This window comes from Rutilus rutilus, assembly GCF_951802725.1.
Source record: "Rutilus rutilus genome assembly, chromosome: 19".
In the NCBI taxonomy this organism is placed as follows: domain Eukaryota; kingdom Metazoa; phylum Chordata; class Actinopteri; order Cypriniformes; family Leuciscidae; genus Rutilus; species Rutilus rutilus.
In genome coordinates this window covers 8,280,939-8,305,404 of record NC_140232.1, presented here as the reverse complement: position 1 = coordinate 8,305,404, position 24,466 = coordinate 8,280,939, and the positions used below count along the sequence as shown (strand labels likewise).

Below are 24,466 nucleotides of genomic sequence, written 5' to 3'. Positions count from 1 at the left end.
GTATTTTCAATTCGCAATTTCAATTTGAGCAATTTGAAGGGTAATGGAAAAGCGGCTACAGTTACCTGACTTGAACTCCATAGAAAATCTCTAGTTGGATTTGAAGAAGGCGATTGCAGCACGAAAACCAAAGAATATTACTGAACTGGAGGCCATTGCTCATGAGGAATGGGCTAAGATTCCTCAGAAACGCTGCCAGAAGCTGGTGTCTGGTTCTTCATCTCATTTGCAGCAGGCCATAACAGCAAAAGGGTGTTCTACTAAGTACTAAAGATGCTTACCATGAAGGGGTGGAATGATTTTGAGACTGCAGTCATTAAAAGTGCATTTTCAGTTGAATTTGGAGAAACCACTTGTAACATTTGTTGTGTTGAGCTATTTCAATTACTTTTGTTTGATTTGTTCATTGCAGACAGCTGAAAGTCTGTAAATTTTGCCAATAAACCTGATTTGCAATGGGGGTTGAATAATTTCGATTACAACTGTACCATTATTTTACAATAACACTGACTTGTGCTGCAGCTTAGAATTATCAATCACACTGTTCACACTGTCACTGTCAATTGGCTTAAAGACAATTCATATTCAGTAAAACGTATCCATTAATCTGTACTTGACACTATCGAATGAGGTCATTGAATAACAGAATTGAATTAAGCTGAATAATGTTACAATATTATCTTCTGTAGAGCCACTTTATAGTTGTAATCATAACTGAAATGACTGATTCATGAGAATATTGCTTTGAAGCAATCTGTATTGTAGTATATTCATATACCCTACATAAATATCCTTGAAACCTGAATTTGATGGAATGCTCTTACCTTTTAACCTGATACATTTGTGACTTTTCACTATACAGTCCTGCGGTTAAAGCTGTTTTACAAATAGAATGATTTTAAGAAATACACTGTATGAAAAGTGATATATCTTCACTGTTTGGAAAGAGAAATGTTTGTTAACTTCAGATACCAGAATGCAGTAAACATAAGAAAGAAGGATATAACTGGTAAAAATTTATTTCCCTGTAACTGAGTGGCATTCTTTAAAAAAGTAATAAAAGGTATTAGCAGGACAATGACATTGAATAACACTTCACACTTAGACTGTACATTTTTAAATCATAAAACCTTTAAATCAAAAATACAGTAGACCAAAGGAGAAGTGACAATTTTTTAAATTTCAAAAGGTAAACTACTGTACATAAAGTGAAGATATGCAATTTTATATGTATTACTGTATTTTAGAGCTACACTTCATTAGTAACTAAAGAACATACTGTACATTGTAATTTTACTAAATTAAAAACTAAAACAACAGAACATAGCAGTCATTAATGTTACTACATCTAAAACTATTTTTAAAATAGTTTCAAGGGACAATAAATTATTGTGACAAATACATTCCATGCTTGGTTACAAAATTTGTTATCATACCATTAACTACAGACAAAATGCATTTGTATTTGGCTGCAGACTAATAAACATTTTAAAGGGGTCATGAAATGGAGAATCAAAATGTTATTGATATTTACACATATAAGTGGTAGAATAAAAAACAAACAACAACTGCAAGTTTCAGAACTCAAAACTAACTTCCCAGTTCAAATTATGAGTTATTCTTTTCTACCCTTCTGAAACATTCGGATTTGAAATCAGGAGAATTGTGATGTCATGATTCTATTTGACGCGTTCGTTTACATTGTCGTATGTAAACAAGGAGGTGTGTTCTGAACAACTCATTTCAGTCCATCAATCACGCAATACTGCTGTTGGATAAAGATGTCAAGTAAGACGGTCAAACTCAGACGTTGTTCTGTTAGTGGATGTAAAGAAACTGCACCTCCAAAAACTTTGCTTTCCTAAAGATCAGAGCATTACAAATGCATGGCTGGAGGTTAGTTTTAATGACGTGTCTGAGCAACTGCTTCACATTTCACAAAGGAATGTTTTGTGAATTATTCTTATTCGGAGGCAACGCCGGCTAAAAAATTGATTTATTTATTTACAGTGTGTTAAATGTCAAACCAGCATTTAATGCTATTAAGACTACAAGCATATCATTGTTTGAGTGTTGCTAAGAAAATCAGTACGTACCCGAATCAGAAATATTTGCTTGAGTTGAAATATATTTTATTATAGTGTATGTTACCGTTGCTATTATTAAACATTATATATAGATATTTGGTTACATTTATGTTGCTTTTCCATTTGATTAACCTTAAATGCTTTAATTAATTTTGTGCAATGTATTTTTGGAGGAATTCTTACTTTATTTATACCTTGTTATAAATCTAGGGGTAAACACATAGGGGAGCAAATGTTATCAATGTTATTCAGCAGTTTGTACGCCACTATACATCTTACATCAGACCAGAATATGACAAAGTGTTGCCACTAAGAATAAAATTTGCCATTAAATTAAATGCTTAACAGGTGGCAAATGAATGAGATAGAATGTAAAGTCCCCTTGTATCCCTTAAAACTCATCTTTGATCACCAAAATTACATATTTAAAAGTTTTTACCTTTAATTTTTTTTTCTTCATGCCTTAAAATAGCTTGAATGTAACTCTACATCCTTGCCTCATTTATTATACACGGTACTATGAATATGCAAAAAATTAGCTCAGAGATCCACTTAGGATACAAGGTAGTTTGTGACGTCAGAAACACCAGCGATTTCAAATTGCGTTATTGAGACTGTCTTTTGTTCACTGCAGTTTTAAAGAGAAAATACTCAGCAATGGTGCTGACTTATGAATTTGCACATGGTTTGTCTTAAATCATATTAAAAACACCATAGACAAATAAACAACATTAAAAACTTGATTTTCACCACTGGGGGACTTTAAACTTATAAATTATTTTGCAATACGACAAGTAATATTAGAACTTTTAAAACTAGTGAAAATTAAGCAAGCAAAAGCAATTACCACGCTGAATCCGACTGTTGCAGTCGTTGTGGTTGTGTTGTTTAAATTTCTTCTTTCTCAGGCTCAAAAATTTCACAGCACTTGCCATCTCAAGTATCAAAACGCATGAAATGCTGTAAAGGAGGGCGTGGATACGGTGCAAAGAAGTTAGCCAATCACAGTAGTGTGCGTTTACTTCTGTTTCTGCAAGAGGTAACGCCCTTTGAAAATGAGTGTTTTTCACAGAGAGTGAAAATGAGGATAGAAATTTTTTGTTTTTGTCCTTTTTTGTGCAAAATAGTTAACAAACTTTATAAACTAACTTAGAGAAACATAATATAAACATCTGAAACTGCATTTTAAGACCCCTTTAATCCAGGGAATTATTGTAGTGAATCAGTAGTGCTTACATTTTTTATCTATTGCTTTTATCTACTGCACTAGGTTGCATCTTAAAAACAAACAAACAAATAATAATAATAATATTACAGTACAACAAATGCAACAGGCATAATCTAAATTTAGAATGTTTCTGTTTTGTAATCACTTCTATATGCAACCTTGTATATTTTTATACATCAGAAAAAGAAAAAAAATTCTCTGGTTTTACACCTTTAGCTTTTTTTCAACAAATGCATGCACATTTACAAATAATTGGTTGCATCAAATTGAAAGTTTAAAGCTTAGCATCGCATCCCATTTAACGGCTCATTATACAGGGTTGGGAGTAGGTCAACAATGGACATAAAAAAAAAGTGTGTGCTTTTAACTTTTTTCGTCAAGCCAAAAATGGAAGGTGTTACAGTAAGTGCACATAAGAAATGTTTGACTGCTCAACATATCCGCAGGAGTATCTTAACGATTGTGAGGTGGAGGGTGGCCACCTTGTGTCCATTTGCTTTCCACAAAACACTCAACACACTCTCATCCTTTTACAGCTTAAGCATAAAGAAGACCTCGTTGTCTGGGCTCAAGGGGCTTTGTTGGGGCGGTCCTGGTGGAAGCTGGCTCAAAAGATCCAAGCTTGCACAAGGACTGTGTGGTACACTACAAGCTCCTTCAGGATTGCCACGCTCCTCGATGGGGCTCCCAGATGTCCTGGTCAGGCTTTGTAGCCGCTGCCTCTCTTGGGCCTGCCTGGCACGGTTAGCAATGTATCTCACCCGACTCTGGCTCCGTGAGGAACTCCTCCGCAAAGAGGGCATCTCCTCTTCTTCCTGTCCCACTTCGGAATCGATCCTGCACTGAGCAAAGTCTTTGCTTGTAAGGGGTTCCACATCAGTGAGCTGCTTGAGCTGCTCTGTTAGGTCATTCTGGGGTTTTCTTAGATTTTTCCCTTGTTGGCGGCTTGGCCTCACAATGAAACTGCGACTAATGCTGCGATACTTGCTCTCAAAATTACAGACAATATCATCTGAAGTGAGATCTCCAAGACTTTTGGATTTTGAGTTGCTGTCCATGTCTTTTGTTGAGGGGATGGTTGACCTCTTGGAGACAGCAGCAGCAAGCGTGGATGACTGCTTTAAGCCCTCCATGTACAACCTGCTCCACGTGTGGCGCCTCTGCATGGGCCGGATAGGGTCTTTCTCGGCCACCAGAGGCCTAGGCTGTAACTCGTCCTCTGGCTCGCACATCTGACCATCCCGCAGGTTGGGGTTGGACTTGCTCTTGCTGACGCGTGAGACGCTACATGCCACAATGGTTGACCGAGGCTGGTTGGTCCTGTTGGGCAACGATACCTGGTTGTCCGAGTAGTCCCGGGCAGCACTAAGACAGGTAAGGCTTTTCCTGGAAAGGTTGGGCAAGGACAAATCAATCACAGTGTCATTGGATGAAATGCTGGAAGACGATGACACACTATCCCGATGGCTGCTGGGGTCGAGTTTGCTCCAGAGCCTGTCATTTATAGTGGCGTCAATAGAGACTTCGGGGACCACTGATGGGCCGTCTGCTTTTTTTACCGCCTTCATTTGTCCTTCGCTTTTGGTTCTTCTGACAGGGGTCCTCAGTCCTGTTTGCAGGCTTCGTCCAATGTCTCTGTCAAACACCCCCTTCAACGCCTGAATCCTTTGAGAGCTCTGAATAACAGTTGTTGCCTTTACAGCATCTATCTCTAGAGTCTGTCCTCTTTTTATTTCAGCGATGTTGGGGTTCATATCTGTTTTTTGCACAATCTCACCATCTGCCTGGTCTGGTAGAGGGGGCGTATCGCATCCAATGTCAAGGTAATTTGTGGAAAGTGAAGAGTTGATGTGGCTATTCCAAGAATCCTTCCCTCTGATGCTGTATGGACCAATACACTCGGTTAGTGCAAATGATTTCAGAATGTCCTCATTATTTTTCATGGTGCTAAGATTTTCCCCATTGGAAGATGTTGTTATTGCTGAGGATGGTGAAGACAATGTAGTGGAAGGACAACGTGGTGAGGTATCCAGAGGACTTTGTGTTGAGGTCAAAGGAGTGTTCTCCTGAAATTGCTCAGAAATGGATTCCAGACATGAGGCGTTCAGAGATGGAGTTGGACTCTGCACTTCAGAATTTTCTGGAAGCACATAACAAGCAGAAAAATATTAGATATGAATAGGGACACTTAAAATACTGTTAGAGATAAGAAAAAACACACAATGAGACTGCATAAAATATACCATGAATGTCAAACAAGGCAAACAACATACAGTTTTGCTCATGAATGAAATAATGCAATTTTGTACTGCAAAACAAAAAAGGAAAAAAATAAAATAAAATAAAGTTGAAGTGTGTAATTTCTGTAACACGTGTACATTTTTGTCTGCCATTGGTCAGAAAAACATAGACCAGCCCTCAAATTAACAACATTAGTCAACGTTGCTGTGTAAGAGTAATGTTTTGATAGACCCACAGAGACATGGTATTTGCACTTTTGGGGGAAATCAACCTACGAATGGCTTAAAGCTGTCTCTGCATATTAAACTCAGGAGTTTTTTTGTTTTTGTTTTTTCATAAAAAAAATAAAAATACACACTTCAGCTTTAAGCCAGTTCAACAAAACCAAATATTCAGACACAAACGTTTGTATTTAAATAAATAAAATATAATACAATGATTTAAAAGAAACTGACAAAACAATACAATACAATACATGAATAAATAAATAAAAATAATTAGATTTGGTATATATATATATTTATATATATTCAAAGTCCATTTTTCTTGTCATGCAAATCCCTCTCTCATTGATGATCAACGTTTAAAAAAAATCATTAACACTTTACAATAAGGTTCATTAGCTAACATTAGTTAATGTATTAACTAACATGAACTAACAATGCTAAATAGATTTATTACAGTATTTATTAATCTTTGTTAATATTAGTTAATAAAAATACAGCTGTTCATTGTTTGTTCATGTTAGTTCACAGTGCATTAACTAATGTTAACAAATACAACCTTTTATTTTAATATTGTATTAGTAAATGTTGAAATTAATATCAACTAAGATTTATAAATGCTGAAGTGTTGTTCATTCTTAGTTCATGTTAAATAAGGTAATTAACTAATGTTAACTAATAAACCTTATTGTAAAGTGTTACCAAAAAATATTTAAGCCCAAATGCAAATATATCAATATATAAAGCCCAATCTATTTCATAAAATAATAGCAGACCTTCCCTCAACAAGTTTCTTGATTTGATCATCATGTCCATAAAGTAAACAATGTGAGTTATGTGCTTAAGTTTGCTGTAAGATTTATGGTAGTGATGTTAATACTTGAAATTTGTTTTGGGCATACATTTGAAGCTGCGTAACAAGATGACACATTAATAACAATCACATACAGTAGTCATGTCATTCACACTAAAATTCAATGTATGATGAATATAACACGCATCATGATGATTTAAAAAAAAAATAATTTCAAAACAATAAGTTAAACTTGCTTAAGCAAAAAGCTGAAAAATATTTTTTACCTGGTAATTGGCCAGCCCCTCAGTTTTGCACTAAGGATAGAAAGCATGCAAGAAGGAAGGAACAAACAGGCATTTTAACAGGAGAAGTGCAGAATGAAACAGAAGGACTCAGTGTAGTAAAAAAGGAGATGGTACACCAGGAAAATGCACTGACACAACATGAATGCTTTGTAAGATAACCATAGATAGATGCACAATAAAGAATGAGGGCATGGGAAGGTTAATGTTTAGAGATCTAATTAGTTGTAATGACTAAGAGGGTTAGCACCAACATCACGAGGAGCTTAGAACTTACGATGTGTATGATACCTTTAAGAATAAGAAAACACAGCTGCATCCTCTCATTCATAAATCATATGTTAAACCCCTCCACCCCACTGCCCCAACTCACACATCAATATGCAAGAACATAGCTATAGTCAATATTCCCCACATAGAAAACCCGTGATTTCTAGACCTGCCCTAGTTGTAACACCAAGCATCTGGTTTGTGTTTGCTCAAGAGCGTGGGACAGGAAAACATCCTCACTACTTATATAAGAGTCTTGTGACTCTCACAGTCTTGTGACAGCACTTGGCAGCATTAATAGAGAAATAAATGTGACGAAATATGTACAGTTTTACCAGTAGTGTTACCACATCTTTTGATCAGTTCATTTCAATTTTACACATACACAAATGGCATATCAGAAATATATCCACTATGTAAATTTTAGTTGTTATTATTTTTATTAAAGGGTAACTCTCGCCAAAATGCAACCTAGGGTCTTTTTGTTAATCATAATCACTTCATGATAGCATCAAAACGATATTAAGCTTAAAATGATACTAAGCTCCTAAAGCTTAGTTTTCCATATAAATTCACGGATAATTTGTTGTTTTGTCGTTAGTGAAAATCAATATTGACCTTGTATTTGAAAAAGGATGCTCATATAAGAAGCAATACTAAAATTCAGAGTCAGTTCATTCCCATTCGGAGATCGACTCTTTTTGACTGTCAAAATGCCGGCGCTTGTGAGTCTTAGTAAATCTGAGACATTGTTGATTTCTCCTACAGTAATTGCTCTCTATTTAATCTCATTGAATTATAAGAAAAACACATTTTCTTTCTTAAAGGCATAGTTCACCTAAAAATGAAAATTATCCTATGATTTACTCACCCTCAAGTCATCCAAGGTATATATGACATTATTCTTTCAGACGAATACAATCAGAGTTATATAAAAAAATGTCCTGGGTCTTCCAAGCTTTATAATGCCAGTGAATTGCTGTTTCTGTTTTGAAGTCCATAAAAGTGCATCTATCCATAATAAAAGTTCTCCACACGGCTCCGCGGGGTTAATAAAGGCCTCATGGGCTAATTTTCATTTTTGGGTGAACTAACCCTTTAAGGAATGCTATGTTGTTATCAGGTCAAAAAGCTAATGAGGTTTTACGAAGGGAATTACGGACCACATATCACAGTAATTAATGCCAATGTTGGCAAAACCTTGCTCCACAAACATTTCACAAATCAATTACTTCAAAATCACAAAGAAACAATGATGGATGCCCTAATTGTGTCAGCTAGGGAGTTTGACCCCACTGTCTTGCATGCAAATCTGGTTTTATGATATTTAAGGACACATAAACTAAAAGGAAATGGTGGGCAAATGCACAATAAAACAATATCCAACAGTAATTCTTAATATACTGTGATAGGTTCTCATTGATGACATTGCACAGTGGAGATGAGCCTTCAATGAGATCCACACCACCCGCAAGGTCTTTGGAGGGTATCTGTTGGGTTCCATCACAAACTACTGAAATCTATATTACTGAGGCACTGGGATATTCTAAAACTGAAGATCCATCTAACTGCGTACACCTTACCAGCGAAAAACAAGGGGGATTTACTGCGAATCTCCTCCATTTTCTGGGCAAACAGAGCATTCATCTCACGCTGCAGTGTCCCCGCGGCCCGTTTCCGGTTCTCCATTCCCCGTGGTGGAAAGATGGTGGGTAGATCAAGGCTGGTCAAACTGTCACAGCTGCTAGAGTCACTGTCAGACAATCTCTTTAAGTCATTCACCGATCTAGTCTCGCTGTAGTTGCTGCCATAGTTGGGTGGTGCAGGGCATTGCCGACAAAGGCTAGTTTTGCCGTCTGGAATTGGAGGAGGTGGGGTGCATGGGGACTGAAAGAGTCGGCGTGGAACGCTACATGAGCGAGCATTTCTGAGAGTTTGGTCTTCAGTGGGGTGAAGGGGTTGTGCAGCCAATGTTTGCCGGAGCTTTGCCCTTGATCTAGGTAAGGGTACAGGCTTCGGAAGAGCATGGGGGTCTGATTTGGGCTTTGAGTCAGTTTGGGCCAAGGCTTGTGGTTTGAGTATGGGCTCTGGCTGAACTTGTCTGGAAACTGTTGGAGACCGAGATGCCCTTTCAGGTCTAATGGGAGCAGGAGTGCATTGGATGAAGGTGCTTGTATCCTTCCTCTCCAATTCAGGACTCTCCTTGGAACCAATTACACACTTTATGCAATTGGAAGTCATCCCAACCCGACCGTAGCTGTTGATAGCAACACGTGCAAACACACCCGGCTTCTCATCCAGTGGATCCTGAAGTCGCAACTTGTTGGCTCGCTTCAGAGGTTCGCTCAATGCACCCCTGTTTCTGTAAGGTGTTGCACGGGGCTCAGGATAAAAGAAAGTACTCTTACCTTTACTGTCGTCAGGGTGAAGCTGCCCGTTGGTGCCATGATCCCATGATTTGCCAGGCGCGCTATCTCCATTGTGGTGGACAAGTGGCCCCTCTTCCGATTCTCGCTCTTCACTGGCACCCTCCGAGCTGCAATCTTTTGTGTCAATGGAGATCTCAGGGAAGCCCCTCTTGACTTTGGGTTGGCCCTTGGTGGGGGCACTGGCTGTGCGGCGCAGGAGGTGAGCACCGAAGGTTGTCTTACGTTTGAGCAGAGCAGCAGCATGGCTGTCGAGAGACGCTTGCTTTGGGTTTCTGTGAAACAGTCCTTTTATACCACTGACTGCTCGAACCTGCAATGGGACATCAGAAAAATGGGTAGGCAATATGAATCTAAGAGATGACTTATGGAATCATCTAAACACTATGGCCCGGTTTCACAGACAGGGCTTAGACTAAGCCAGGATTAGACCATAGATCAATTAGGACATTTAAGTAATTTTTATAAACATGCTTAGAAAAAAAAAACATTACCGATGTGCATCTTAAAACTAAAAAGGCACTGATATATTTTTAAGATCAGTCAGTGCAAGTTTATTTCAGTGGAAACAGCTCAGACTTACATTTTAGTCTAGGACTAGTCTTAAGCCCTGTCTGTGAAACCAGGGGAATAACAAATAACTAGGCTGTCACTGAATTGTTTACAATTTAAAACATATGGGGAGCTACTCTTTCAATCCCCTTCACAATTAATAATAAGTCTTCTTCAAACTTATTAACCAAACAAAATATACCAAACCACTTTTGACTTCTGCCCAGCTGGAAAAAATAGCTTAAACCAGTTTAAGGTTGTTTGTTGGTCCTTAGGTAGTCTCCCAGCCTAGCCAAACCTGACCATCTGGCAAGTTCCCAAGTGTCCTTCTAAAGCTGTCAAACCAGACCAGTCTGACAAGTAGAAATGAGGGCTGCATTCCCAAATGCATCAGAAGGCAATGACTTTGATCTACTTTGTCTTATGATGCAGCCGAGATTGGTGGCCAACTAATCATAATGGGTTGGTTTAAGCTTTTTACAGCATAGAATAGAGACACAAAAACACCTGGTTTTTCTTACCTGCTACATGATCAACATCATTTGATGAGCTTTTTTAGTTTAAGAAACATGATAATTTACCAAGATTTATCCACAAATTGTCAGTTAAATTCTGTTATAACATAATGCAACAACTTCCTGTATTAAATGTGTCACCTTTAGAAAGCAGTGACATTTTAAATAACAAATGTTATGACAGATGTAGCAGAATTTAGTATCATCAGACAAATGTGGGTGATCAACACAGACATTTAAACATGAAGATGCAGACAATGTTGGAAAATTGTAGTGGTAATGTTAATAACTGAGAAATGTGAATAAATGTCAAGTGAAAGGTGATAGGACATTCATGTCCAATCATCTCTGATGGAAAAAATGACACTGGATTATCTGTTAAAACAATGTAGGTGATGCCTAGCTTTTTTGGAATAGAAAAGCAAGGTTTTGAAATCTTTATTACATTATGTTAATAATTACAGAGATATTTAAGATTTTATTTTCTCTCAGAATAAACAGCCATTTCTCTGCTTAACACCCAGTGTCATTTCATGAACCGTGTTCAAGTAGATCCATGTGAGAGTTCAGCCATCTTTTCACTAATGATGCATCAAATAACTTCATGCATTTGCTAGTAAATGTAGTGCATTTATGCTAATCCACACAGTTACGACAGCTAGCTTTTGAGAACATAAGATATTTTTTTACTCAAAAAGAGGATGTAAAAAAGTACCTGCTAAATTCCAGCTCTCATAGTAGACCTTCATAGTCATGGATAGGAATAGAGAGGATGTAACGCACTTCACAAACCAAGATCAACGCATTTCTCTCATGGACTCTACTGCTTGAGTGCTCTATTACTGCGAACAAGGCAGCCAAAGCCCTATCATTGCCCTTAAATGCCCTGAGTTAAGTGAAATAGGAGTGAACGCTGTCGCCTGCTATATGGACATTGGCACTGGATCTGCTTTAGGGGTCAATGAGAATGCAGCCAAGGAAGGAAGTCACAATTATGTCACAACTCATTTTGCATGAGTTGGCATGGTGAAAGCTAGCAAATGAATCAGGGCTTAACCGCTCACTGGGGGGAACGGGAGGGGTTTGCAAGGAGCATGCAGGGTGCTGATTGGGTCTCACTACACCTGAGTTTTGAACGAGGATCCTAATAATTTCCTGCCTCTATAGACAGCTAAGATGGGTGCACTGAAATCACAAACATAAGAGAAAGAGAAGTAAGAAAGAGAGAAAGAGAGAGAGGGAAAAAAAACAGACAAACTACACAAAGAACATTTGTTGTTGACGCCGAATGTTAAGGGGACACATTATGGAAAAAAGCGTGGCATAAGTAAGCAGTGAGCATGTTTACAACATCATGTGTCACTTTGTATGAATAAGGTACAAACTTTCTCATTACATTTTATAGCATTAGAGGTGCAAATATAGATATATTTGATAAATCTAACATAAAATTAACCTATAGCATGAAAAATAGGTAGTAGATACAGGTCTGTATCACTCTCATTTAAATGGTTATTAACAATTATTATGGTAATTAACAATTAAAATAGCTGCAGTGTTGACTGCATTAATCAAGACAACTATTGAACCCAGTTACCAAGCTGACTTGAAGAAAACAATACTGGAAACTCACATGCATATCAGAATGGGTACCAGGATTGCAGATTCAGACTGCTGGTATCACTGCTGATATCAATCAGTAGGAGCTAGCTGTCATGATTCCTGTCTTGTATTCCCCTGATCTTGTTGTGCCATGTTTTGTAGTCCTTTGTAGTTTTTATTGTTGATTAGTCATTTGATTGTTCCTAGGTGTGTCTTTTTGCCAATCACCCCTTGTGTATGTATACCATATATACCACTGGGGGTTCCTCATGTTCCTTGTCTTGTGTTGTCCTTCTGTGGATCTTACGTCTGTGCGTGCTTGTTGTCAGTTCTGTTTGCCTTCCTTGCCTGTGTCTGGATTTATCAGTTTTGCCTGAATTTACTTTTATTATGTTTGCTGCATTTGGATCCTACCCCTGTTCCTCTGCCACCGTTACAAATTATCTGAGACGCTCAGCTTGATCATGTCCCTATGGGATCCTAGTTGGACTCTAGGATATTAAATCAACCTGGCATTGCTGCTGAGCGGGTCTGCTTTTACTGTGGGTAGTGTGACAGGTACATCATGAATATCGCATTCATCCTCCGCGACAGCCACAGTAAAAGCAGACTCACTCAAAACATAGCGCAAAACAAGAAATAACATTAAAGTCCACACAGGACCAGGGGAAAACAAGACAGGAATCATGACACTAGCTATAGATCTCTCTCTCTCTCTCTCTCTCTCTCTCTCTCTCTCTCTCTCTATATATATATATATATATAGCTAGCTCCTACTGACTGATATCATATATTTATTTTATATATTTTTTTATATCTTTTGCCTATTTAATGTTTATGCTGTTTGTTTAATATTCATTGCAAGAAAGTAATAAAATCACATAAATCAGGATTTTCATCATCAATTTGGGTTACAGAGTTGCAAACCACATATAACATTTATTTTTAAATAAAACAGCTCATATAATATTTATTTTGACTTCATAAGGTTGATAATCTATATTTTGTGAAATCCTTTTACTGATTTGTTAAAAATAAACAAAATTACTTTGTTTTTTTAAAGAGTTTCAGGTCCTGTTTTGTACTATATAGATGTTATATGAGTCTATAAGTATAACAAATAAATACTTTGATAAAATGAGTGTTTTAAATGAGTAGTTTAAAATTAGTAGGCAGGGAATCTTTCAAGTAATTTCTTTTTTGATGGAGTATAGTTATCTACGATACCATTTAGCTATGTTAAGAACCTACTGTGACAATTTACAACAAATTATTAAAACGGCATATTTACTGTAAATGTGCAATGCCTAATGACCAGAATAAATATTAGAAAGTTAGAGACTTTTTTCCACAGTCTTTTCACACATGATCAGAACACAGTATTTTTTGAATTGCAGATTCTGTTAACCACATGAGGTGCCCACCTTACTGGTGATGTCATTCACTGTAACATGAACAAAGATGGAAGCTTCCTCCATGCCTTCCAAATACACATGCCGGTAACCTGACAATCAAATATAGACAGATAATCAGGCATAAGCAGTACACTTTATTAATGATGGACTCAATACTTGACAAAAATATATGCCAAAGACATGTAAAATTAAATTGGTACCTGGAATCATGCTGTTAAAGGCGATGGTCCTCTGGCCAATAAAATCTTGGCCAATCGGGTCATGATCCCAAACCAGGAAGCGTATAAGAGCAATCTCTGGCATGTGAAGAGTGAAGACGAGTGTCTCTTCCCACATAGGATTAAATCCTGAGAGAGAAAGATAGAGGATTGGGTATTAGAATTAAATAGGCTTATTTTATGCAGAAATAATGGAAAGGATGAGAGGATTGGAGGTGTCAAAATGTTCACATTCACCTACCTTTTTCACTCAAACAAAATTACCTGCTTGACATTCCCAAACCAGACAAAATTGGCCACTTAACTGAAATTGCTTTCCTCAGAGTGGCTGAATAACTTAAACTTGCAAAAGTACCGTTACACTCAAATGTTGTCATGGACTTGTCCATTGTTTTTAACACAGTTAATCAACAGATATAGGGTCCTTCTTAGACAAAAAGCTTTAACATACAAGTTGACAAAGATCATTTTCAATATCCTGTACCCTATAGAGTCTGAGGTCCCACATGGCTCTATTCTTGGGCCAATGTTGTTCTCTTTTTTACCTGGTGTCATTATGAAAAACAACCCAGACAAGATTGAGCAGTTCCTCAACAATCCCTTCCAAAATGATGGCCCTTCATGACACTTTGTGTTCTATAACATAAAGAAAACCAGCCCATTTCCAAACCTCAATTGCACACAGACACCCCGAGAAGGTTATCTCTTTACAAGATTGCATCTAAATTATCCCTTAATAGTCTGCATTTGACAACACCCAAAATGCTGTCAAGTTCCAATTTCCAAATGATGCTATACACCACCACTAAATCAAACCTCCACTTTTCAAATAACACTTAATGACACTTCAAATCTCAGTCACTTTATTTATTTTTTTATCTTTAATCATCTCAGTACCGCTTTATATGCACCTGTGAATCACAGTGAATCAGAAAATAAATGCAAATGCAAATGTAAATCGAATTCATGAATTACTGAATTGTTTGGTTGCCGAGTGATGTAGCTTGAGGTGAGATCTAGTACAAGTATCATGCATAAATATACTGCACCTCTTCCAAACAAACACATATACAAATGAACACTCCAAGTAATGGCCTCACGGTTTAATGACACTTTACTGACCAATCCCCCAACAATTAAAGGTTAAATGTGCACACTGTGTTGTTTGTGTGTATTATATAGAATCTGTCATGGGATATTGCTCTCTCACCGTTGTCATCAACCACTCTGGTTTGCTCTTTGCAGCAATCCACTGGTAGACCAATAATCTCCACTTCCACAAATGGGTCAATTATCTAAAGAAGAAGCATTTAAAAAAGATTTAAAACATCCCAAAATCAAACTATGCAACTATTGTTATTTGTTACAGTACCCGTTTAAACATCTCAAGATAATATTCCTCAAAACTTCTAAGGGACACATATTTGCTTCATACCTGTGTCATTTGTAGGTAGTGATTTGCACATAAATACAGAGTTTAAGCATACTGTAGGCTATTACCTTGTCTTTATGGTGATTTGCTATGGTCTAATGATTGTATAATTTTTAGGGAATGATTACATGCTGTGAGAAGGCCTGATTACATGCAGGCTAACAGACTGCATTTTCTTCCTTAAATGAAACTAGTTATCAGTGCACATTATTCATGAAAATGTTTTGGGATATCATAGCTTATGTTTCGCAATCCATTCAAATCCTGATGGATAGAAGGCCCTGGCATTATTCCTCACTGAATATTCCGTTTCACTCTTCACATTATGGAAGTTAAATGCATTGTAACAAATCATAAGTATGTCTATGGTGTGTATGAATTGCAGGGGTAAATCAGAGGCATTTGGATCAGTAACGGTCCAATCCGTAATGCTCATAATGAGTGAACTTTAAGCAATCTGATGAATGTTATAAGGCCAATTCACACAGCAACAGACACTACGTCAGGTTTTTTTCGGATCAGTGTGATACCGCTGTCGGTGTGTGTCGAAGCTTGTTATTGCAGATTGAACATGCTCATGGAACATCTGAGAAGTGACGTACTGCAATCTGTGGATTGTCCAAGTTGGTCTGCGACTGTCGATGCAGTGTGAATTGGCCTTTATAGTTCACTTATTTTGTGTGCTTAAAATATGTGCTAAGCTTTAGATCTGAAGCTTATGGGTTGCATAATTCAGAATTCTTCTAGATAAGCAACATGGTGTGTTGCTTGCTTGCAATGTAGTAGAATAGATGGGGTTGAGATTGTGGTTGAATTCACTATTGCTTTTGCAGGCCGATCTGAACAGCAGGCTCAGTGAAATCCCACGAAACAGCATAAACTCGCAGTGAGTGACAGCTTCAGTAATAATAATGTTCTATTATTGTCATGCTGCTTGCTTTCTGTAAACAACTTCAATAAGATTTTTGTTGTTCATGCTAAGAGGACCATTTGAAGTTGACTATTTAAGCACTGTCATGATTTACCTCTCCTCGGTCACCCAGCATGGAGTCTTTGGGTTTGGGTAATTGCTGGCCACTGATGACCTTAAGAACCAATTGTTTTTTCAACCGACCTGGTAAAGGATCCTCGGCCATTGGATTAAAAGAACCTGCAAGAACAAAGGATAACAGAATTCCATATTTAAAATTGCGAAATAGGTTCCTAGTTTGGCTTGCTTACTTAGCTTTGAATAGCTAACCTTAACTTTGACTTGATCTATGGAATGATCGACTGATCTATTGAACATTGTTCTGAGTTCAGTGTTGTCCTTTGTTGCCTGTATTGGACATATGTTTCTCGTTCATTTCTTTAATAAATGGCATTGTTTTGTTTCTATAACAATAAATGTAATTTGTTGATATTAACATTGTATTACAATGATTTTGTGATTAATATAATAGTAAAATCTGAATGGAATATTCCTGAATGGAATACACAGTCAAACCAAAATTCATTCAGACAACTTCAACATTTCTTACTGTACATAATCACAGTTTACTCGCTATGGTTTAGAAAATGGTAATAAAATATGACAAGAACTCTTGATATTTCACTGGTTTTGGCCATCCTTCTGTTATACTGTCTCACAGATGAATTAGGTTGAATATCTGTCAGCTGTTAGGTCAACCAACTACCAAGCAATGCTTAATCTTGTTCAGTCTGTGGTGTAAAAAGGTCACATTAACAATTAAAGAAAAAAATACTTAAGCAAAACATGGGCCAGGTTTAAGTGTCTGAATAATTTTTGATTTTATCATTTTTACTGGTAGTCCACTGTATGAAGAAATGTTGTGTATAATATGTCACAGTTTAGTTTATTTTGCTATCCTCACTTGCATAAATTAACTATAGTGTCCTGCACCCACTAGTAAAAAAATATAAAAAATTATATCTGATGTCTGAATAATTTTTGGTTTGACTGTATAATTTATAATGGAATAAAAAAATTACAATGCAGCTACACTATAGTGAAATATAACAAAATCAGGAAGATATTATACACATATAGACATACACAATACAACTGACTAAAACCTATCAAACTAGGAATGCAGAAACTCACCTTCACACATGCAGGCAGGTTTCTGGATGTAACCACAGTTGCCGTTGCAACAAAACTTGGCTCTGTTGAGTTGTAGCACTCTGCCCTCTGACTGGTAGTTCAACGCAACTGAAAGGAAAAAAAAAATAAGTGACAATTACGATTATATTTACTAGCATATCTGTGGTGTAGGGCCATTCCAGCAATTAAAGGAGAACTCCGGTCAATTTTAACATTGAGCTCATTTTTTTGTAAATTTGGAGTGCTGTCAGTACAGAGAACAACGACAAAAATCGGTGTTGCCTACACCGTGTTATCCTCTTTTTAAAATTTGCACCCTGTTGACTTCAATGGGGCAGGTTTTAAACCTGTGTTTAGCCTGCTTTAACATCCTTGATTTGTCATTACAAGTGCACAGCCATGTGAGTGAGTTTATTTAGAGTGAACACGGTGAATCTGACTGCAGTAGATGTGAAAGAAATGAATAAAAATGATAATAATTCAGCCAGCGAAAATACCTGTATTTACATCCTGTTTTCGATCGAAGTCCATAGTAATCGATTGTCGAGTTCACGCGCATAGGTTTAGTACCTATGATCACGCGCGTGAACTCGACAATTGACTACTAGTTCTCCTTTAAGATTAAAATAAAAATGTACCTTTTTTATTATTAATAATTCCTGTAAATCTAGTTGTGTCTTCAAAGAATTGAACCATTTTCATATTAAATTTAAATGCTGCAATGGAGTAATGAGCAGCAGGTTCCCAGTATGTTTCAGGCATACGGTTTATTTTCTGTCTCTCCAATAAACATAAATATTTGTTTGTGGGTGGACTGGCGTACCCAGATGGCAGCCAGCATTCCAGAAGGGCTGTGGGTTGAAGTTGCTGGAGTCCACGCGATAAGGGGAGGGGTAGATGCGGGAGAGCTGGCGCTGGTTGAATCGGACGAACTGCACTGGCTTCTGCTGCATTAACTGATGGGCCTTGGTCTCGCTCATCGACGACACCTGCCAACTGCAGCTGCTCACTGCAGAGCAAACCACATGCATGAGGTGCTGACATATAAACACTGGACTACACCCATCTGAACAACTGGAGCAATATGGAGGATGAGTGCTACTTAAAAATAATGAAGTAATCAAATATCAGTAAAATATAAAATCACAAATACAAAAATAAACAGACATATTTACAGACAAGTGTTTTTTTCTGAATCCATTTTCCAAATGAGTTAAAAATTGCACATGAAAACAAATACACTAGAAGAAATGTTTTTTATGTTTGAATGTTTTGATGAAAATAAAACAAAGATTGTTGGAGTACTTTTTACTATTTTAAAAATAGAAATATGTCTTTCTACTTCAAAAATTCATGTTTAATTAAATGTATTATTCTTTTTTTTTTGCTGTGTCTTTGAAATTATTTGTAAAATCTACTAGACATTTCTGAATGAAAATTGTTTCAAAGTAAATCCTACACCATTTTTTTATTCAGTGTAATTTCTTTGCGTAATGAACTTTAAACTGAATTGTAATATAACCTGAAAAGGATTAGTTTACTTCAGAATTAAAAAAATTCTGATAATTTACTCATCCCCACGTCATCCAATGTTAATGTCTTTCTTTCTTCGTCTGAAAAGAAATTAAGGTTTTTGAGGAAAACATTTCAGGATATTTCACCACTTTAATGGGGTTCAACGGTTAGAAGGTCCAAATTGCATTTTCAATGCAGCTTTAAAGGCTCTACACGATCCCAGCCGAGGAATAAAGGTCTTATCTACAGAAACGATTGGTCATGAAAAAAAAAAGTATACTTTTTAACCACAAATGCTCGTCTTGCACTAGCTCTGCGATGCGCCACACATTACATAATCACATTGAAAGATCACGCGTATTTCGGTTAAACAATTTCGAGTTCTTACTAGAAACAGGAAGTATGACCATATTAGCCCAGTTCTGTCAACACTGCATTGGCTCCCCAGTACTTGAGCGAGCTCTTAACACATTATAGTCCTTCACATCTATTGCAATCTCAAAATTCCGGCCAGTTGATAATACCTAGAATATCAAAATCGACTGCTGGCGGTAGATCCTTTTCCTATTTAGCACCAAAACTTTGGAACAATCTTCCTAACATTGTCCGGGAAGCAGACACACTCTGTCAGTTCAAATCTAGACTAAAAACACATCTCTTTGGCCTAGCATTCACATAACACATTATAGACTTCTATAATTCAATGTAAGTGCTGCATAGATCAGGTGAGCCGGAACCGGGAACACTCCCCATAAATCCTGATGTACTTGTTACATCATAAGAAGGATGGCGTCTACGCTAATATTAGTCTCTCTGTTTATCCGAGGTTTACCGCAGTCCGCCGGATCCAGGCCGTATCCAGATCTGATGAAGGACCTGCGCCTGGACACGATGACAATGTAGTCCTGAAGTGTCCACTAGTCTCTCCCCTGTTAACTGAAGTCAGCTGGATTCCAGCCGTATCCAGATCAGATGGTGGACCTGCACCTGGACCCATCCATGACGCATCCCTGAAGTGCCAGCCTCATCAGCCCTGTGAAGGCCTCATCGACACGACAGCCATCGGCACTGATCCTCAACAAACTCATCTCCATACCGGCGTGATGACTCCGACTACCAACCAGATGGAACTGGATAAATATTCTGAATGTTCTGATCCAATCTGACTTCTGACCTGTAATGCTGCCTGGATCATAATCATAACTGTTCATTCGTTGGCGAGAGGAGAACTGGCCCCTGACTGAGCCTGGGTTCTCCCAAGGTTTTTTTCTCCATTCTGTCACCTGATGGAGTTTTGGTTCCTTGCCACTGTTGCCTTGGCTTTTGGCTTGCTTAGTTGGGGACATTTAATATTCAACCATATTATTGATCTGCCTTACTTAAGGTGACGGTTTACAAAACGCTTTGTTAACACGAGGTCGGTGCATCTGCCTATGTCACGTGTGATCTTTCAACGTGATTACGTAATGCGTGGCGGATCACAGAGCTAGGGAAATGACCAATCGTTTCTCTAGATAAGACCCTTATTCCTCAGCTGGGATCATGTAGAGCCTTTGAAGCTGCATTGAAACTGCAATCTGGACCTTCAAAGTGTTGATAACCGCTGAAGAAAGAAAGACATGAACATCTTGGATGACGTGGGGGGGAGTAAATTCTCAGGAAATTTGAATTCTGAAGTTAACTAATCCTTTAATAAAATAAACATTTCTAATGGATTCCTCGATTGGTTAAGTGCTCAATGGAGTTTCACTCTAGAGCCTAAATAAAGGATACAGTTTTCATCAACCTTGTAATACTGAATCTCACAGGAAGTGTTCTGTGTGCAAATGTTACGAGATTTTCACACATATTTTCTGTTCTTCTCACCTTGTGCCTCAAAGTCTGGTATGCCGACAGATTTTGTGTATACCAGATCAGAAAGTGCTCTTGACAACTTCATGGTTTTTTTCTTTCTGTTGAAATAGATTACAGTTACAGTTACATGAAGGTTGAAGCATATCAACACAAAATATTTAAATATTTAACTGACTATATACTGTATAAATTCACACATCATGAACAGTTCTAATGGTACCTGCTGTGATGCGCTGGTGCTTTAGACGCCCCACTCGAGCTCTCCTGATCGGTGTCCGTATCCTCAAAACTGGAGGATTTTTTCAGTTTACTCGTCTTTTTCTACAGTGCACAGATGGAGTTGAGGTGATGTAATGTTAATTAAGTCAATATGTAAGAGATTGCAGAACACTATTGGAAAATAAACCTCGAATGGGTGGCCAGGACTCACAAAGCATTTATTACACAGCTGAATCAAGTATTCCAGTGAGCTGTATACACACATTTTATTATTTCTATTAATCATTCATTCAGTATGAATAATTGATCTATGCAGTAGAGGATGTATTTTTCAGTGTGTGCAGTGTGTTGTTATGGGAAGAAACATTGTTTTGTTGAATGTGGGTGCATTTGCTAAGTAATCTGTAAGTACCTTGCGTTTGGAAAAGCTCCCCATGAAAGATTTAGACACACGTTTGTTGCCACCGACGTTGGCCTCATCTCCAGTGTCAGTACTGTCTTCTGCTTTCCCCTGAATTCAAAATATAGACGTATAGCAGTGAAAATCTGGACAGGGGTGCATACACTAAATATACCAAATATACTCTAGACATTATCATGACAGTTAAACAGTAACAATAGATACACTTTCTGCCGTGGATGGACAACAGACTTATTCTTTGACACAATGATCACTAGGTGGCGGTAGCAACCTATTCAAACAGGATTGTTCTTGCTCTTTCCAAATGGTTAATTGTACTGTAGACATCCTCTAACACTAACAAAAGAAATTTATTTCAATGTCCTTCCTATGCAAGACAAATAAGCTGCAAATAATATATGATCATCCACATTTACACATAAACCCATTATTCAAATATGCAAATTGGTCCACCTTGATGAATGACAGTGTGAACTAACTTAGCTACTTAGCTATAACATAGGTCATTTAGATTTAGAAGTCTTAAATAGACTGGGAGAGGGTGGACTTCAGGGGAAAATGCTACAAAAATATATCATATTGCCCCCTTTGCCTATTTCTCTGTGGGCCGTCAAGGACGGCAGTGTAGCAGTCCTGTGTAGTTGTCTTATTTAAATATTAGGCCTCAAGTAAGTCCTTAAATAACCACATTATACATATCTGTACAAGGGCAGAACTAACCTAATTAAAGTACTTGCTGAACAGTTTAAATGAGTTAAAGGTAAGAGCATGGTAAAGTAAGAGAACTAACTACAGTATTTTTTGTCAGAAATAATGATTATCATGGTCAATTATTGTAAATATTAGGGTTTAATTTTATTTTGATGATCCCTTTAACATATTCTGTTGACTATAAGTAACGTTGCACCTAAATGTCTACTAACTCTCATTAGAGTATTAGTAGAGTATTAGTAGACTGCTAGGGTTAAGGTTAGTAGAATAAGTTGACATGGAGTTGCGCAAAGTTACTTATAGTCAGTAGAATGTCTGTTGAAGGACCATCACAATAAAGTGTTAGCAGATATTAAGCAGCCAGTCTACTAATACTCTACTGAGAGTTAGTTGACATGTAGGTGCAACGTTAATTATAGTCAACAGAATGTTCAAAAGGGACCATAAAAATAAAGTGTTACCAAGATTAGTTTTAAAAATGGTCAGCTTATTATATGTAATTTGACATTTAGGATAATTTAGGTAATTTCATTTTTGCTCTAAATAATAGGTGTATAAATTGATGATTAACTATAACTATAATGACCCAAGTGCATTGAAATAGAATAGAAAATAGAATGGAATACCACTGTAAAAAAAATTAAAATTTTTACTCAGTATTTTTGTCTTGTTTTCCAGTACAAATTCCTTGATTTAAGAATGTTTAGATATTTGTACTGGAAAACAAGACAAAAATACTGAGTAAGAACATGATTTTTTTGCAGTGTGTAAATGTGGCAACGTTTCCTCTCCTGGAAAAGGAGGAGTGACATGTAAGCAGTTTGGGTCAAGTACAGCAGCGTATTAACCTTCTGCGGTGATTTGTCATGTTTTCCCGTGGGCGGCAGGGCTGCCATGGTAAAGTTGTCTGGATCTTCCCGGTCACGAATCTTTGACTCCTTCATGAGGTTGTCTAATTTTTTCTTTGCAACATTTTCCGCCTGCTTCCTGTTCATAGATGTCTGGGAAGTGGGAGACACAGAGAGAACTGAATTTGAATGGACCTCGCCTTAAAATTAGCATTGCAATAGCATCTTCAGCTTTCTACAGAGAACATCAAGGTCAAAATATGAATTCATCAAAATATCCAGGTCAGTTCAACTTCCTTGACCCAATTTTACACACAGAAAAATTCATGACAAATATTCACTTACAAAAATGCCTCCTTTATTTTTACATTACGGCACTTAAAAGAGAGAGGAACTTTCATCTAAAATGTATGAGCCTTTGAGGTTTCTCTAAGAGCCTTTTGCAAGCAGTACGATTGAAATGTGCTGCTAAAATAACATGCCAGACATAGAAGGACTTGAAGAATTGAGGATTAGGGTAATTCTCCTTAAACTTTCAAGAATATGTCTAGGGGATATTTTAACCCTAAATGAAACAATAATAATAAAACACATTATATTTTGCATTTAGAAAGTGAAGACTAATGACATTATTTTCATAATAAATAAACACATTAAATAGCTCCACCAACTGTTAGTAATAGTTCTATAATGTGAAAAAAAAACCTCTCATTCCTATTACTATTACTATAGTTTTTGTAGTATTAGTATTTTAATTAAAAATACACAATCAGAGTTCTTGAAGAAATAAATGTTTCATCAGAGTTCATAATACTAAAATCTTATATTTATAAATTATATAGCATATTCTGTATATGAATGACCTACTACATTTGCCAAAATGTGCAGTGTATAATATAACAGCGGACAGCATGGAATACTGTATCCCACAATGCACTCGATTTGCCCTTCTATTTCCAGTGTGTTGAATGAACATTAGCTACTCTCTCATTGTTTGATCGGATTACTTAAAGTTAATAAATTTTTTCCATTAAGTATAATTTAAAATACACCATATAATCATCTAACATTACTTACATCTCCATTCATCAGCTTACAGTCGTCCTCCATCTCATCTGCACTGTCTTCATCAGACACATCCCCCTCCTCTGCGTTCTCGTCTATATTTGCAGCCAGTTTTTTACCCTAGAAAACATGTGAAAATTATATGTCAGCATAATTTCAACTAACATGCACAGCTTTAAGTTAGACACTGATTAGCAGCACAAAGTCGAACACACCTATTATTTTTGTAATTCCTTTGTTGACACTAATGTTGCAGAACTAAATGCGGCCTTTGAGACATCATCAAGGCAAGTAAACATCATTTATGTCTTTCTGGTGCTGATTAGGTGGTTTTAATGAGCAATCACTTTCTACCATTCATAAACTATAATATGATGACACTAACAAAAATACTCTGGAATCCAGTTCCTAACCTACAGTG

At 37.1% G+C, this 24,466-nt stretch overlaps 1 protein-coding gene across 1 annotated transcript in view; it reads right to left on the bottom strand.

Annotated features, from left to right (window-relative positions):
• Positions 1-3,273: 3,273 nt before the first annotated feature.
• Positions 3,274-24,466, bottom strand: part of plch2a (phospholipase C, eta 2a) — a 138,880-nt gene continuing 117,687 nt past the window's right edge. The window contains exons 11-23 of the mRNA XM_084390345.1: positions 24,058-24,165; positions 22,981-23,133; positions 21,413-21,511; positions 21,002-21,102; positions 20,794-20,879; positions 18,236-18,421; positions 17,413-17,520; positions 16,334-16,458; positions 15,087-15,171; positions 13,859-14,005; positions 13,668-13,747; positions 9,557-9,887; positions 3,274-5,455 (exon numbers count right to left, since the gene is read on the bottom strand). Coding sequence (XP_084246471.1) covers positions 3,846-5,455; positions 9,557-9,887; positions 13,668-13,747; positions 13,859-14,005; positions 15,087-15,171; positions 16,334-16,458; positions 17,413-17,520; positions 18,236-18,421; positions 20,794-20,879; positions 21,002-21,102; positions 21,413-21,511; positions 22,981-23,133; positions 24,058-24,165 — 3,219 coding nt within the window. The 3' untranslated portion in view covers positions 3,274-3,845. The remainder of the gene's footprint in view (positions 5,456-9,556; positions 9,888-13,667; positions 13,748-13,858; positions 14,006-15,086; positions 15,172-16,333; positions 16,459-17,412; positions 17,521-18,235; positions 18,422-20,793; positions 20,880-21,001; positions 21,103-21,412; positions 21,512-22,980; positions 23,134-24,057; positions 24,166-24,466) is intronic.